The sequence below is a fragment of the Gallinula chloropus genome (assembly GCF_964237585.1).
Source record: "Gallinula chloropus genome assembly, chromosome: 24".
Lineage (NCBI taxonomy): Eukaryota > Metazoa > Chordata > Aves > Gruiformes > Rallidae > Gallinula > Gallinula chloropus.
In genome coordinates, this window is record NC_140109.1 from 2,517,756 (window position 1) to 2,535,093 (window position 17,338).

Below are 17,338 nucleotides of genomic sequence, written 5' to 3' on the forward strand. Positions count from 1 at the left end.
TAAAACTTTTTTTTCCTGTTTTTGAGAGAGAGAGAGACAACCTTCCATAGTAAAACACAGCAGGGAAAAAAGCTTGGAGTAAAGTCATTTGACAGCCAACCTGGCTTCCAACAAGTGAACAAGTAACGGCCTCTCCGCAGAGCGAGCTGCTAAATTCTCCCTGGAAGCACCACAAAATGGTTTTCCACACCCAGTTACTCACTTGCTCAGGAACTATTTTCTCCCTATCTAATCATAAAAACAAGGAGGCCAGTGATAACATGTTTTTCCAGTCGCCAGAGGGCTGAGCACAGCTTTTGGTTCAGGCAGCTTCTGTTCTTTCCCTCCCTCCTGCCTCTGGTGCCTTTTTACATCCTCCTCCTGTGTTCACCAGACGGTCCATAGCATCTTGTGCAGCCATCCAAGCCGTGGGTCCTCAGTAGTGCAAGGAGATGAGCTTCCATATCCATCCATCCTTTGGGAGCCCATTCTCGTTTCCAACCTTGCTGCCAACGAGCAAATCCTTTACCTGGGTCTAGTGGAAATTAACGTGCCCAAGTGCCTGGGCCATCACATCCCTGGACATGCAGCCAGGAGCATTCCAGAGGAGCCAAAGATGGGAAGGAAGCTCTCATCAGTCCACATACTGGGTCCTTCCTAAATAAGGTATGTCGACAGATTGTATTATCCGTCCTGCAGTGCGCTCTTCAAAAATGACAATCTGCAGCAGACAGGGATATATGGGTTATATATAGATATATCATTCCCTCATACAAAGGCTGAGTTACTCTAAATATTTTTAGGAGGAACAGGCAGGCGATCACAGCGGGGGAAGGAAGCCTCATTTACAGAGATCAATCAATACAGTAACTGTGATTCTTCTTCAGCACCACATGATGCAGGAAAGGAACCAGCATCAAGTCGGGTTTGTCTGGATTCTGAACGGGATGCACTGCTTTGAAGTTTGGCTGCTGCTCCCGGCACATCTTAACAGCTGTCAGAGGCACAGCCACATTCGGAGCAGTGGCTTCCCTGATTTCCACACATCTTGGGAGAAAACAGGTCTCCTCCCTCTCTTTTGCCCTGGTTTTCAGCTAGAGGGAGGTAATTAATGCACTGTGCGTGCCTGGGTCTTTGGTCTGTGACTCGGGGCGGGATCTTTAATAACACAAAGCAGCAGAGAGAAATCCCACCCCAAGCTTCTCACCTCGTTGCTCCCTTTCCATAACCAGGGCCCAGGAAGGTAGAGAGTTTCCTGAGGTCCAATCTTCCAGTAGCGGCCCAGGTTCTGACCATTGACAAACACAACTCCTTTTTCCCAGCCCTGGAATCAAGACCATACAGAGAATTACTGGGGCAGCTGCATGGCTTGGGCACCATCCCCACAGGAAATAGAGCCACATCCTCACACCCACATCCTCTTGGGCCCTTTTCTCCAGGCTTTCTGCTCATGTGCCCTGGAGCAGCTCTGCAGGGTCTGTATGACTTGTGTTTCCTCATCAGGATGGCTACCAGCTGAACAGAGCTACCTGCCAGCTTGAGAAGACTCCTTCACCCTCAGAATGATTCTCCTTCTCCAGGTCTAGAGGCAGGCTCTGCACCAGAGCTACGGCACAAGTGTCTCTCTAACCAGCTTTTGAAAAATCTTGATCAGGACAAAAAAAATAAGGGGGAAGAAAACTCGGACTTGCCTGTAGCTTCAAGAAAGTGTCCTGGGGCTGGTGCTCTATCCACAGCCTCCCACGAAAAAAAGCCGGACCGACGAAGTAATCCGGGACCGTGCTCCATCCAGTGGCGTGTCGCAAGCTGCAAGGGAATGAGCAAAGGGTTCATCTCACAGCCCCTGACAGTCCCTTCTGCTCCATGCTCCTGCCTGGTGGCCTTAAGGTGCCCCGTTTTGTTGCTACCAGTAACTGACTGCAGTGTTGATGCATCTTGGTTTTGCCTGGGCGGGCAGTGCCCCCACTTTAACGCTCCTCACCTGCGATGTTCTTCCACAAGCCTCTACTCAAAGGTTCCACCAGTCATTACCCTGTCAGGAAGAACCCTTTGCACACCCCCAGCACCTGCTACGACCATCTGTAGACATTTCAAACCCGAGACTCTTCTGGCTCTTAAAGGCCATTTTAGCCTCACACAGCCCCTGTCCCCTTCCCATGCAGGAGGTGGGAGCTGTGATGTCTCTGGTTACTTGCTGGTATCAACCACACAACCAAAAACGGTCTCTCCGGATCATGGCCAGAGTCCATCAGGCATCTGCCACCTGAAACATTCCTAAGGTCTTCTCCATCTCCTAAGAGAGGCTCTGTGACTTGCCCCTGCCAGATTTCTGTTTCCAATCTTTCCTAAATTAAAGCAAAGTCACTTAAGAGAGAAGCAGCCATCTGGAAGAGTCACTGTGCTATTAGGAGCTCCCTGGGATTAAGCTGCTCAAGGCATCGGCCGCATTGCTGCTCTGAGGACAGGCACAAGCTTCTCCCAGGCCTGGCTGTGCTGGGACCTCAGGGGAAGCTACTCTTGTAGCAACCTTTACACCCTCCACAGTGGAACTGCCTCCCCCTGCCCCTCAAATAACAGCGTGGAGGAAGCAGCACCATGTTCTGTGTCAATGTTGGGCCGAGGCATCAGCAAGGAACTTGGGGGTGCAGAAGTCTTCCTACCTTGTGCTGCCCTTCCCATGCTACCCACTGGATTCTGTGCTGCTGGCAAACGGCTTCACACGAGGCAGAAAAACACTGTAAACCCCACAAACCTTTTCATGAAGGCAGGTTTCATGTCCAAACTGTAAATCTTGAAGTTCCTCAAGGGGGTTTTATTCAAGAAGACGTCACCAATTAAGCCTGCAAGAGCAATGGGGGTAATGAGGAGTTGAGAAACAGCTAAAGCTGATAGATTTTCCTGTTTGAAGGCGAGGAACAGCAGGGGATGGAAAGCAGCCATGATCTGCAATGGAATTAGAGTCCATATGGTCCCAACGCTCATCCAGATTGAGTGGGGAACAACAATACTCGGCTTTGGCCTCTCTGCTCCCTCCTTTGCTTCAACTCACCGAGCCATCAAACACCCTCCAAGCAGGAGCCGCTGCTGGGACGTGCACAGACAGGGCTTTGTCATTATTGCTGGGTTTAGGTAGCTGTCTGTGTACAGGGTTTATTTATTTGAGAGCTGATGGGCACAGCACAATCTACTGTGGGCAAGAACTACTGCTCAGTCCTGACTCGGTGCTTTCCCTCCAGGGATCTGAAGATGCCTGTAGTAATTTAACCTTAGGACTCTCGTTAGATGAAGTTACTGCCTTGAGTTGTAAAACGTTGGGATCCTGCAACATCAGATCCCCAGGGGCAAAGACAGATCAGAAGGGGCATTTTCTTCCTCTCCCTGCAAGGTAAGATGCTCACAGAGCAAGGGAACAGGCAGGTACACCCAGCATTGCTGAACAAATCAAGAGCAGATCAGGACTCAGGGATGGCCTTGGGTTTAGCTGCACCCCTGTAACACAAAGAGGCCCTAACACAAGCCAGCAAGGAGCTGCTAGTCTTCATCCACAATCGCTCCAGACTACCAAGCCCCCTCCATCACCCGCTTCCCACTGACTCCCAGCTGGTAGCCCTGGCTAGAGCTACGGTCTCTGTGTTGGGTCCCCGGGGTGGTTCCACCTTCCTTGCATGCTCCCCACAGGTTCTAGGGTGTTTCAACTCTGAGAACTACCTCAGGCCCTCTGAGGATGAAGAACACAACTCACCTTTCCTCTGCTCGTTCAGCGCCAGGCCGTAGTTGACGCGACCGCGGTTCTCTACCAGGAGTCTCAGCTGCCTGAAGCCCTGTGACAACCCACCCAAACCCAAAGGAAGAGTGTCAGCCTGACCATGCGCTGTGTCAGCCGTAACACTGGGTTAACAGAGGTCAGTAGTGGTGGTTGGAGAGGGAAGGTGGCACCTGTACCTCTGGCAGTCCCTATTTGTCCGTTTACTTTAGAGCCCTGGGTTTTGGGACAGGCCAGCATCCACGGACCCTTCAGCTGAGAGCTATGCTGCTGCTGAGGAACACTCAGCCTTTCCACAAGTGTTCCTGGTTTTGGTTGTTTCCTCTGCTGAAGGACTGTTCTGACCTTGTCCTCAGAGCCAGGAATGGAGTTTGACATAGCACAGGCTTATATCACCAAATCCTAAGGACAGTGAGGATACCCACCCACACGGCTCCTCCTAGGGGCATGCACATGCCACCGACACACTGCTCTTACTGCCAACATCTCCAGGGTGAGTAAGACTGCCCTCAGAGCTAGAGACACAGTCCCCTTCCTTTCTTCTGAGGCCTGACAGCCCCCAAACCACCTTAAAACCTGCTGTGTGCTAAGGGCACAAACCAGGTAGCAGTCCTTGATGCCGGCAGCATGCAGCAGGAAGGCTGGCAGGCTTTGTGTGCTGCAAGGACTACACAGGCTTCACTTTTCCACCTGCAGAAAGCATTCCAAAACCCCACTTCCCAATGACAACCAGCAGCTCAGTGGTGAAACGTGAAACACTGCCTCATTAGGGCAGTGCACCCCATCCCCATGCCAGGATGGCTACCAGCTACTGCGATGGCCTGGGTGGGAGATGCCTTCTGGAGAGCTGTGCCTCTCTGGTGGTGCTTCTGCTACCCACAAGCTGTTGCTGTGAACAGTGTCCAGTTAGTTACCTGTCCCTCAGGCAGGGAGAGCTCCACCGTGTTGTAGTCCAGCTCACCGACATACATGGTGTTAACAAACACCTGCAGAACAGAGCACGAGAGAGAGAGAGGAGGGCAGCTTCCATCAGTTAGGCAGTGCTTGGGCTGGGAAGTTGCATCTGGGGAGGAAACTGTCTCTACTCAAAACTAGGACCCCGTAACCACATCACAGGTTCAGTCTGGGGATGGGGGGGGAAGATAAATCACAACATTTCCCAGAACATTCAATGTTCTGGTGTCTAAAGAGACCATCTTAACGCTTGGCAAGCTGGAACCTCCAGCTGCCATTTGACGATGTGGTTTAGTTACAGGGATAGTTGGGCTGGATGCTCTTGGAGGTCTCTTTTGACCTAAGGATGCCGTGGTGCACGTGTGATAAAGCCTGGGGTTGAGCTGAGAACTGGAAAGAACAAACCACGCTGCTAAGCCGAGACTTCCCATTCCCCACCACAGCTGAGTGGTGCCCTGCAAGCTGCCAGGGTGTTGTGGAGTTTGCCACAGCTGCCTTCTGCCCCTTACCTGTGCTCGGTCACGGACGTGGTCCCTTGTGTGCAGGTGTCCACCCCCGAATATGACCGTCTCGTAGAGCACGTACCCGTAGGACTGGCCGCTGCTCTCGTTCAGGCGCAGATTCTCCATGTTGATGGGAAACTCAGACTTAACAGGCTGCAGAGGAGAAAGAAACTTGTGGGCAGCAGCAGCCTCCCAGCACTGACAGGCAGTTCCTCTGGGAGAGGTGTTCCACCCTGCCACGGGCTGCATTTCTCCTGTCACTCCCCAGAGGTCTGCTCCAACCCGAATAGCCTCCTGACTCTCTGAAAGCTACAGTGATGAAGGCAAAGTACTGGAGAAGGGAGCCAAGGAGATGCAGAACTGGGATTCCAGAAGCAGCAGTAGGAAAGGTGAGATGTGAGGTCTGCCTCCTTTGCGCATCCCTGACAAAACCTTCCCCACCACCACCCTCCTGGGGCGACGGGGGCAGCACTGCTCACTGCCTCCACCTCAGCAGCGATGCTTTTTGCTACTGGGGGCACTAAAACAGGCAGTACCTGCAGAAGAGCTGGTAGCACGTCCCAGAGAGACACGTACTGGTGCAGCAGGATGGCGCCGTACGATGCCTTGCTTTCTATCATGGGAGGGAGAGGCAGAGGCTGGCCTGCGATGGGAAAAGAAAGTGAAAGATGGAATGACCCTTCCAGATGCAAAAGCCAACACAGATCTACACTCCTCTGGGCCTCCCCACTCAGGTGGGTCCTTCTGGTGAATCAGAGCTCCCCGAATCTGCTGCAAGAGAGCCCTGAAGCAGGCACGACCTGCCCAACTCTAGATGAAATGGACGGTAAGATCACACAACCACGGGAAGATATAACCAGTGGGGTTTCCTTGGGATTGGCACTTCCTTCCCCATAGCCAGCACATGCTTCCTGGCAGCGACCAAAGCCGCTACCTGCCCGCTGAGTGCAGACAAGACACCTTACATCCCCAGTCCTTCCTCCCATCCATGGCCCCCAGCCAGTCAACCAAGCAGAGCCCCAGCAGGAGGAAGGGCTGGCTCACGTGGGTTTCTGGTCTCACGCCGTCGTTAGAGCAGTATTCTGCTGCTTGGGCTTATAATTACCGATGATCATGCTGAAGAGCTGTCGGAGCTTGAAGAACTTGGACGTGTAGTCTCCAGCCTCTGTCAGCACGGCATCATAATCTGAAAAAGAAGCATGTGTGTCTTGAAAGGCTCTGGGACAGCTGGCACCTGCACCAGCATCCGAGACGTAACAACCCATGGCACAGCAGTCCCTGGATCTCTGTCTTTCCCTGGAAAGAAGGGCCAGCATGGAGAGGACACGGAGCAAAGCCATCACCCGTGACTTCTAATTCCCAGGTGAGAATGAAGGGATGCCTCCCCATCCTGGAAATGTCTGGAAATAGGACGCTCTAATTTGAGCCCCCATTTAGACAGGCATTTGCTACGCTCCAGCTTGGCTCTCCCTGACACAGTGGCTCTACCCATCATTTCCCGATGCAGAGAGAGACAACTCACCGTAGCTGGTGACATCCGACTTGTACTCGTCAGCCTCCAGAGCTCCGTTCATGAAGCCAAAGTTGGTGCCTCCGTGAAACATGTAGAGATTGATGGACGCTCCTAATTTGAGGATGCTGGCCACGGTGTTCACCATGTCTGTGAAGGAAGGCGAGTGCCAGGGAGGCCACAGCCAGCCAGTCCTGCCTGCGTCCTCCCAGTGATCTGGGCCGTGATGGGTGTTCAGCCCTTGTTGCGGGCAGTGCAGCTGCCAACATGTATTAACACAGGCAAATAAACCTCTCTGGGAGGTGAAGAGGGGCCAAGCTTGAGCAGAAGCTTTGCTTTGGAGCAGAACAGCTGTGAGGACTACTCAGCCAGGCTCCCAAACCCAACACACCACTGACCCAATGCCAGTGACACCTGCAGCAGGGTGAGAGAGCTGCTAAAACCTCCAGTGCTTCAGATCCCCGGAAGGTGCCATCCCAGCTGACAGCACGTGGTGCTCACCGTCTGCATCGAAGACATAGTGAGGGCCGCCCCAGTTGTCAAACCACCCGGTCCAGTACTCCATCACCATCTTTGGCTGATCTCTCTGTACCAAAACACAAGCGAAGAGCTGAAATGGAGATGGGGCAGCCTTGCACTCATCCTGTTGTTCTTTGCCCTGGAGGAAAACGTTTCACAAGAGCACCTTCCCCTCAAGCTGGCACTTAAAACGCCCCACAAACAAGCAGCTGAGGAGCTCCAAGGAGCGAGGCATGAGATGCTGTGGGCCAGCAATGCCTGGAATGGGCAGCACACCAACACAGATGCCACGGGACACAAACAGGGCAATGCTGAATGGTTCTGGTGGATGTTGTTGCTTGGTAGGGAAAAGACATCCTGTCCCTGTTCAGCCTCTGCTAGAGACACACATTTATAACCGTCTGCTTCCCAGCTACGCCGCTGCCAGCCGGGGTGTGCAGGTGCACCGCAGTCGACGCTTGCCAAGGTAGGGCCAGCAGACCTTAGCAGTTTAATGCCTTTCTAATGCTGCACATGGCGTTGGCAGGGAAGAACCAGCCTTTGCAGGGATTAGGCCTTCATTAAAAAGGCTCTGTGCACTGAGTAACCGCTGCCTGCTCAGCCCTGCTCGCCAGCAATTCTGCCATCACCCGGCGGCACCTTCTCTCGTGTCACACGAGGCGGCTGGGCTACAGGGCATCGTGGAAACTCGTGTATCCCTGGGAGAAGACAACCACGAGCGCCTGTAACAACCTAACTGTGCCAGGTCCAGCCCTTGGAAAGGCATGTAGCTGATCCAGCCCCACTAAGCTAATCAGAGAGGGAGTTCCATCAGCCTCCGGAATAAAAGAGCGTGAAAAGGAGAAGAGGCCAAGGGAAGAGATGAGGAGGGAACTGCCAAGGCCAAGGGTGCGTGCTGGCTGTTCACATCTTTCCAGGCTGACACGTGGAGCAGAAGGAGCAATGGGGAAAGAAGACTGTCTGTTCCTGCACCACCCAAGCTCTGCTCCCAGATGGATCTGGCCCTATGAGAAGGAAGCCCAAATATTCCTTCAGACCCCCCCACCGCCCCAGACTGGCACACAAACCCAAACCAGCCTGTCAGTGCTTCATCTCTACAGCTGCCCTGGAAAACCGAAGCAAACAAAGTTTTGTCTGCATCCTACCTGCACTGTGTCCAGGTACTTCAGTATCCCCGGCTCCAGCTTCTGAAAGTTGACAGTGGCCAGTGCTGTGGAGGAAAGAAAAAGGTTGTATTAATCTACACACACACACACAGGAGGCTTAGGGCACCATCTCCTTGGGCATCAGCCCAACACAAGCTCAGGGGCAACCGGAACATCTTCTGGACCACCAACACACCCTCCTCAGAAGCTGTTGCCTCAGGTCCCTCTGCAGAGGAGCACTGGACCAGCTCCTCTGGGAGTTCAGAGGAACCTACAAATGCCTCTCAGAAGGAAGGCAGCACACTGCCCCGGAGCAGAACACAATCTGCCTCAGTTTTCAACTCCAGACTTCTCTTCCCTTAGCGTGTTTCTACAGTGGATTTTGTTCCCCCTCTGCTCGTGCTTTCACAAGCACCTTGCTGCCACACCACCCTCAAGCCCCAGTCTCTCCCCACGTCCGACAGCTCTACATGTTAAGTCTAAGGAGCAGATCGTTGTGACATCTCAGAGGCAAGTCGCTCTCAGGGAGCTCTCAGCGTGCAACATGCCGGGGGAGACAACTGCCAACAAGAAGGAGCTCCGAGGCAGTAAACACTCGGGCAGAAGATGGCGAGGACTGGGCTGGCATTGCCCTGCCAGCCCTGCTGCTTTCCAGCAGGGAGAGAGTGACTCAGTGTGGTCACGGCTGAAAACTGCGGCACGCTGAAAGGAAAAGCCTCACTGGAGAAGCCCGGGGTACTGGTGAAGGCTGGTGGGCTTCAGGCTCACACCCTCAGGTAAAAACAAGAGGAGGGGACAACGGTTTGGAGAAGCCTCTCCCTTTAATCACCTCCACTGTTACTGCTGCCTTAGCACCTCACAGCGACAAAAAGCCACACTAAACCTTTCTGGGAAGGGATGGGGCTTACTCTGTGCACCCAGCACCCAGCTAAGGGGTCCCTCCTCTGCGGCTGAAGCTGCCACCATGGATGGGCGATGCCAAATGGGTGCAGTGGGACAAGCAAAGCTGGATGTACATCACCAGCTGCCCCAGAGAAAGAACCCGGTCCCACCTTGCCCTCCCGCAGGCACTCACCTCCTTCCACTAAGCCAAAGGACAGCCCGTTCTTGTTGTCTGAGGTCATCAGCATTTCCACAATCCCTCTGTTCAAGAGGGCCTAAATTAAAAAGAAGAAAAGCCTTCACATTAACAGCCCAGGTTTAGTACTCATCAGGGGGCCCTTCTCACCCTTGGGGCTTTTCTCTTATGCTCAACAGAACTAGGGCTGCCCTTCGAAGGAGGGGTTCAGAAATCCTAGCAAGCAAGTCCCTCTTCTCACTGGCACCCTCGCTGGAAGCCAGTCACCCCTTCAGCTTTGGGGTGCTCTGGAAACAAGCCTTCAGGCTCCCCATTCTAAAGCACTGGCTATAAAGGGGTGATAAAGGCACATCAGCTCAGGCATACCATGTGTGCCTGCCCACAGCAGACCCAAGCTTTAGAGAAGCATTAACATGCTGACTTTAAAGCCATGCTCAGTTCAGGGTCACCTGGAGAACATCCTGGTTAGTTTCTCATCCTTCTGGGACTAAATCAATGCCTGGGCTGGTATTTGAGGCAGCTCAGGGAACTGGAATTTCTAACCAAGCCTGTGAAGGGGCAGCTACAGAGCGCTGCGTTGTGCCAAGCTGGCTCCTTTCAACTGTCGGTGCAGACTGGAGATGGCAGAGCACTGCCAGGCACAGCACCTCAGGGTGCAGTGGAGATGCCAGGAACAGAAAGGGCGTCCAAGGCAGATGCATGTGTGTGCTCAGCTCCTCCCAGCTCACGTAAGTGATGCACCCGCTTGGGGCTCAGAGAAAGGCACCGCACACGGAAGAGCAAAAGGAGGACAGGGATTTCAGGTTTGGGGTGAGTTCTGGTTTGTTTGGGGTTGGTTTGTGGCTTTTTTTTAACAGGCCTATTAATTCCAGGAAGATTGCAACATCCTTGTGCCAGCCAGATGCAGATCTGAATTAATCCACTCCCCACAGTCAAAGCTCACCCCGAGCTCCACCTCAGGCCAGATCCCACTCTGACCAAAAAGGAAGCCCTTACATCCTGCTTTCCCACGTTTTTGCCTCTAACCACTGCTCTATACTTCCTCAGATGCAAAGCCACAACCGGAACGTGACGGAGCAGCGCTGCAGAAAGGCACCCAGAGCCCTGGCCAGGAAACATTCCCTGTTCTGACAGGCCTGCGAGCACCACCAGCTCCTTCCTTGCCCAGGCACGCTGCTCAGCCACAACGGCTGCTCTGTGCCTGACCACTCCCCTCTCCTTTTCCTAACTCCAGGACCAGCAGGAGACAGCTCCTCCAAGGCCAGCTATGCACCCCAGCCACTCCCCCAGTTCCCTACCACCCTCCTCCTCTGGAAGACGTAGAGATATCTGCAGGGTTATATTCCACCTCTTCTGCTCTGGGAAGAGAGACCCCAGGAAACGCAGCTGGATTATGCAGCAATGCTTCCAAGGCTTCCTGAAGCCACGCTCGAGAGTTACTCAGGAGAAAGAAAACCCTGCAAGGAAGGTGGTTTACAAGGTGGATACCACAGAAACGTGCCAGCGTTACCATCTTAACGTAGGTCATGTAGTTCGGGTCTTTGGCGTAGGAACCATATTCATTCTCCACTTGGACTGCAATGATGGGGCCTCCCCTCTTGTACTGTTGGGAGCAAAAGGGGAAGTTTCTCACCTCAGTTGCTAACCAGAGGGACTGACATCACTACGACCTGCCCATGCTCCTCTGTGCAGCCAGGCCTCGCTCGTGGGCCAAGACATCGTACTTGCCTGAAGAGGGACGACGATCGGCATTAGATGGTCAAAATAAGCATCCACAGCTTCTGTGAAGCCCTTGTATGTTGTCCTCAGCTGCATCTCTGGGTCTTGCAGTAGCCAGCTATGAGAAAAGCAGCAAGCAGACACTACTTAGAGCCTCCTGTCCAGCCATGGCAGCCAGAGGTACCAGCACCGGCCAGCACACCTGGGCAGGACCCATCTTGGTCACTCCACATCACCTGGCTCAGCCTGCAGTGCAGGAGCAGGACCACAGTGTGAGTCAGTGAACGGCACCATGGGTACCGCCCGCACTGTTAAAGGAGTCCAGGCCCTACCCCTTCTCTTTGTTCTGCATTTTGGGCCTAAGCTCCTTTCTTACCATCCCAGTGGGATTTCGAGGGCTAAACTTGCCGCTGTGAGGGCTCCCCTGCATCCCCAAGGGCACCTCATAACACCCCAGTCATCACTGGAAATGAAGCCGCTGGCAACTGTTCCCATGGTTTCTGCTGCTGCTTGGCAAGACTCAGCTCAGCAGCCTGGGGTGAGCAGAGCAAGGGGAGTTTGTTCAAGGGCAGCACAACGCGGTGCTGTGACAGCTCCCTCATCCCTGCAAAGGAGGCACCAGGTAACTAACAGTGTTCCCAGGGGTTGGGCAGGCTCTATCCACAGCAGGAGGACAAAAAGCATCACCTCTGTTAGCAAAACAAGAACCGTGCTGTTGCTCTTGGTTGGAATCTTTTGTCAGCCTGGTTAAAAGAAAAACAACCCAAACCCCACCTGGGTGATGGGGGGAAAGCCGAGGCACCAGGCCCCTCTTGTAATCTACCACAGGCAGTAGCACTCCAGCCCTGCTCTCACCCCCAGTACGCCTTGGCAGTTCAGCCCCTCAACTCCCCGGTGCCAGAGCTCAGGAAAACAGAGAGGCTGCAAGAAAGGATCCCCAAACGGTGTCAGGCATCTCCATGGAGGTTTAATGCTCCACGAAGGTAAGGAAAACAAGTAGCATGCAACCTGGCACTGGCTCCTCTGGGATCTAGTAACCAGGCAAGGCTGGAGGCAGACGTGTCTGCATTGGCTCTGGAAGCCTCTCTGCAGCAAGCTGTGTGCTGCAGGAGAAAATACAACAGGAGGAGGGCAGAGGAGTTCGGATCTCTGTGACACCAGCTGTGTAACATGCGTGTTCCAGCAGGACGTTTACAATGGACCTGAGGCCAGGTGAAGTCTCAAGTGCAGCTCAAGCATCACTGCCAGCATTGTAACCACAGCTGATGGGTTCCCCCAGTCCTGCTTCCTCACTGTAACCACTGAGCCACAACACAATTACTGTGTTAAAGAACAGCCATTCAGGACCGATTCTGGGTGCAGGCTTACAGCCCACACTGCTGGGGAGAGCTCAAGAACCTAACCGGTCCTTCCCCCACCTTGCCTGCTCTGGCAGGGGGCTCATTTGTCCCGTCAGAGGCTCTTTCCATGGACCCAAGCACTCACCTCAGCCAAACCACTCACCTGGGCAGGCCACCGAGGTCCCATTCGGAGCAGATATAAGGTCCAGGGCGCAGGATCACCCAGAGTCCGTTTTTAGCTGCCAGTGACAGGAAGGCCCTGGAGAGCCAGAGAGCTCAGTTACTGCCTGACCGTGGAATCCCTGCTCCATGCACACCTCACACACCGACCACCACGAAGCTCAGCTACTGGAAGGTGCAGCAACCACACTAAGTCTGCAGGGGAGGGCGCGGGGGCCTCTGTGGCCCACTGAAGGCACAGGTTTTGCTTCAGATGCTGGAAATGACAGCTTACAACCACAGAATGCTTTGGGCTGGAAGGGACCCCAGGGATCATCTAGTTCCAACCCCCTCACCGTGGGCAGGGACACCCTTGCTAGACTGGGTCACCCAAAGCCCCCCATCCAGCCAGGCCTCGAACGGCTCCAGGGACAAGGTTTCCATGGCCTCTTTGGGCACCCTGTGCCAGTTCAGTCTTTGCCCTCCCCTCACGCCAGGAGTGCCGAGTAACAGCGCTGTCTGCCCCACGTACTCGAGATCCAGGTTTCGAGTGAAGTCAAACTTCCCTCTCTCCTGCTCGTGAAGGTTCCACGGCACGTACCTGCAAGGCAGAGGTAGGACAGTGGGGGCAGAGGGCTGGGACGGGCATGGAAAACCCCAGGAGGAGGGGAGAGGCAGCAAAGTACAAGCAACAGCCCCAGGGAGTGAGGACACTTACGTGGTGAGGGTGTTCAAGCCACAGGCTTTCATCTTGAGCATGCGGTCCTCCCAGTATTCCCGGGGCACTCGGAAGTAGTGCATGGAACCCCCAAAGATGCGGAAAGGCATCCCTTCCAGGAGGAACTGTGAGTGCGCTGTCTGCAAGCCTAGGGTCCTCCCCCACAACTGCAGCGGGATCAGCTCGCTCCAGTTAAACCTGGGAGAGAGGGAGAGAGATGAGCACCCAGCCTCTGGTAAAGAAAGCCGTGCCGACCACAGAGGAGCCTGTCCCTGCTCCAGAGGCGACTCGTCCCACCCCAGCCAGCAGCAGCTCTGGCCTTCCTGCTCTGTAAGCAAACCTTGGCCCCGCAGCGTGTGGGCTCTTCAGAGAGGTGGAAGATGCTCCCAAGATGAGTACTCGATATTCACCTGCCTGGGACGCCCCGAGCCACCCTGCCTCACTCTGCAGCTGCAGTGGGACCCAGCAGGCAGAGCCTGTGGGGCCCAGCTGCTGAAAACACAAGGTGGGTGAGTTTCCACTCAACACCAGCGAGCGCCCTGGTAATTTTGGATGCACCAGGCCTCCTTGGTCTGCAGCAGGGTGCCACAGGCTGGGTGCTCAGCCTGGAGGATGCTCAGGGGGGATCTTATCATGCTCCCTGACTCCCTGGAAGGAGGCTCTGGTGAGCAGTGCCACTGCCTCCATCAGACCATCACAGCCCCACAGCTCTGACTACACAGAGGGGTAAGGCAACACAGCAGCTCATTCCTCTGAGACGTTATCACAGTGCAAGGAATGAATTCCCAGCTCGAGAAGGACCCACCACACATGTGGGAGAACCATCACACTCAGAGAAGAGGGAGCACCTAAAGCACCTAAATGTTTTCTAGGCACTGTGTAGAGCGGGTGTTAGCAGAGAGGGTGAGGACTTGGCACAGCTCGTGGCTCACAGGGATCACTAACCAGGAGGAGACGGCAACCAGTGCCCATCCTGCGACACGAGACAAGGGGACTGCAAAGGAACTAAATCTACAGCTGCCAGGAGGCTGCAAGGTTCCAGGGGCTGGCCAACAAGCACAGGGGTACCTGTAGAGCACAGCATTCCCACAGGGCTCTGAGGCAGCTGGCAGCAGGCATGGGTAATACCTGGAAAAGGAAGTCTGCATTAGCTAGCGCTGCCCACAGCGCTCGCCTCTGCTTCCCATCACACCAGCTACCCAACAATGTGGCACTGGGCAAGGGGGGAGTACTGCATCCCACTCAGAAGGGGTAAGAGCAGAGCTTCTGGGAAAGACGCAGGAAATACCTGTATTTAAGGGGCAGCTGCCTGAATGGGAACAGGGGAAAAGGCAAGATGGTGGGTCCAGCCAGGGAGCGCTGAGGTGAGGCTGGGAAATGGCAGCACTGCTCCTGAGGAATCGCTCTGGAGTTCAGCAGCAGCTCCCAGTCCACAGGCAGGACATCCCACTGCTACCTGCCCCCCTATGCCACTAGAACCACATCTCGCTCAGAGTGAAACTTCTGCCAGTGAGACCCAGAAGCTGTGGCGCTCTCTGCTGCTGTGGCTTGGGGAAGGAGAGGAATTAGGGGCAAGACCCTGGCCAATAGCTCAGCGGGGCCTAGAGACACAAACCAAGGTGATGTGGGGGAAACACCAGCATCTCCAGTTTCTTTCAGAAGCAACATCAAGCCTCCTGTTGCCCCCGCACCCCTCAGCCCGGTGCCAGAAGGGAGCCTGTGCTCAGGAGTCATACCCGGCCAGATAAAAATAACCAAATCACTTAAGCTTATCTTCGTAATCCTGGCCACAACTTAGCTGGCAAGCTTCCACCAAGTTTCCTACCTTAAAATTCCCCAGTCCCTGTGTTTTGCTCTCACCGAGGACTGGGAGGAAGCTCGTGGGTTCCCAGGATTTTCAACCTGGATATCCTGAAACCCACGTCTGGCTCCAAGATCTGTCCAAGGGACTTCTAAACAAACACTTCTGTGACTCAGCAGGGCTTCGTCCCCTCATCCCGATCTGGATTTCCCCAGCTCAAAGCCCACCTGTGCTCTGCACTCCTGCTTTGGAGCAACCCAGTTGGTTTTTTAACTCGTGTCTATAATGACAGCACAGCTCACAAGGAAGGTTTTTTTTCATCCTTTTGCTAAAGGTTACTGGCCTAATTCATCCCTCAGTGGCCATTTTCTCCCTGCTTCAGGAAAGCCTGGGGTTTTCTTGGTGGGGGGGGGGGGGAAGGAAAAACAACAAAAGCATTAGATAGCCAGGTTAGTCCCTAATGAAACAGTCTGTCTGCATAGGGCAGAAGTTGGAAAGCCAGGATTAACTGCTAAAGCAGGCGGCTGCATGAGGGTGTTCATACTGGTAAGAAAACCCAGCTGAAGTCCTCTCTGCATGAGCTTTGGTGCTGGGCTAATGTGCACCCAGCGCAGCCGGCAGACAAGGCAAGTGGAAACAGGAGGGAAAAGGCACAAAGCCCACTCAACCTGCCTTGCCCACGCTGGAGGACACGCTCTGGGGGACAAGGGGCTTTGCAGCTAAGCCCTGAGCCCGACTTAGCCCTGTCTCAGAGGGCTCTGTGGCTTATTCTGAGCAGGGAAAAGTGAAAGCTTTGAGCTGCCTTGGGGGAACCGAGGTCCCGTGTGGGTCAGACAAGCCCCAGGTCCCTGTTCAGCACGGCTGGGGTAAGGATCGTGGTGTTTCACAGTGCAGTTTAGCCTCAGGTGACACGGGCCAGGGGGACAAACGTGGGGGAACCAGTGGCCTCGGCGTTTTGGAGATCACTGTTACAGGAGAACAAAGTTTCCCTCTTATCTCCTTGTCAGCTGAGGACATACGTGGCATGAGACCAGAAGGAATTTCCTTCTCCCTAAGCCAAGCTCTACCCAGGCTCTTCCATAGCCCCCACAGATCGAGTGGCTTCCCACGGTGAATTTGGGAGCACCTCATGAACCGTCCGAGCTATGAAAATAGGAAACAACCCCACCTCCCCTGCGTGAAGAGCATCCCTGTCGGGGTCCCGGGAGCTGTCAGGGCCCGGGGAGTGTCTGTCCCTGGGCATGGATGGCTGTAAGACGCATCCCGCTTCCCCGGGGGATGAAGAGCATCGCTCCCCGAAGCCAAGGCGAGCTCAAGCACACGGGATCCCAGCCGGGGCCTCAAATAACTCCTGGTTCCCACAGGACTTGGGCCCGCAGCGCCCAGACGGGGCCGGGAGAAGGCAGGCAGGCACGGAGAGGCGCCGGCTGCCGCGGACCCGGTGCCGGCGAACCAGCCCGGCCCGGAGCGAGCTGGACTGGCAGCTCCGGGCGGGTTTATCGGGCGGGGCGATCGATCGGGGAACGCGCGTCGGGCCGCCCGAGCCGCGGTGATAGGGGCAAGGGACGGCGCTAGCGCGGGGCCCGGCTTACAGTAGCGGCCGGCAGCCGGCCCTTCCTGCCCCGGTGCCGCTCGGGGCGGGCGCGGAGCCGTGCGAGGGGCGCTCAGCCCCCGCTCCCGCCCGGGGATGCTCTGCCAGCGCTGCGCTGCCCCGCGCCGCGGCTGCGCCCAGCCCGGGCCGCCGCCGAGGCTCCGGTAACGAGCCCCCGGTTCCGAGCGAGCGCAGCCGCTGCCACCGGCGGAGCCGAGCCCCGGCAGCAGCCCCCCCACCCCCCCGCCGCTGCCCACCCGCGCCCCCCCCCCCGCCCTCCCGCGGCGCGGCCCTCACCTGCGCTGCAGCAGCCACAGCAACACGACGAGGAGCGTGATGCCCCCGAAGCGGCGCTGCCGCCGCCCGCCGCACAGCCTCATGGCGCCCCCGGCCCCGGCCCCGGCCCCGGCCCCGGCCCCGGCCCCGGCCCCGGCCCCGGCCCCGGCCCCGGCCCCGGCCCCGGCCCCGGCCCGCCGGCACCGCCGCCGCCGCGGAGCCCCCCCCGCCCGCAGAGCCCCCTTGGGCCGCTCCGCCCGCCATTGGCCGTCCCCTGCCACGC

The 17,338-nt window shown here is 55.7% G+C and overlaps 1 protein-coding gene across 1 annotated transcript; it reads right to left on the bottom strand.

The window, feature by feature from the left end:
* On the bottom strand, positions 1-17,159 carry GLB1L2 (galactosidase beta 1 like 2; the record flags this gene model as incomplete). Its single annotated transcript, XM_084275027.1, has 19 exons — positions 1-700; positions 1,187-1,303; positions 1,671-1,785; positions 2,732-2,819; positions 3,722-3,800; positions 4,657-4,728; positions 5,206-5,352; positions 5,736-5,842; positions 6,305-6,385; positions 6,722-6,859; positions 7,211-7,295; positions 8,374-8,438; positions 9,449-9,530; positions 10,962-11,054; positions 11,180-11,288; positions 12,674-12,769; positions 13,202-13,270; positions 13,388-13,585; positions 17,077-17,159. The coding sequence occupies 19 exons, from the start codon at positions 17,157-17,159 to the stop codon at positions 614-616; spliced, it is 1,911 nt and encodes a 636-aa protein (XP_084131153.1). The 3' UTR covers positions 1-613.
* Between the last annotated feature and the right edge of the window lie 179 nt (positions 17,160-17,338).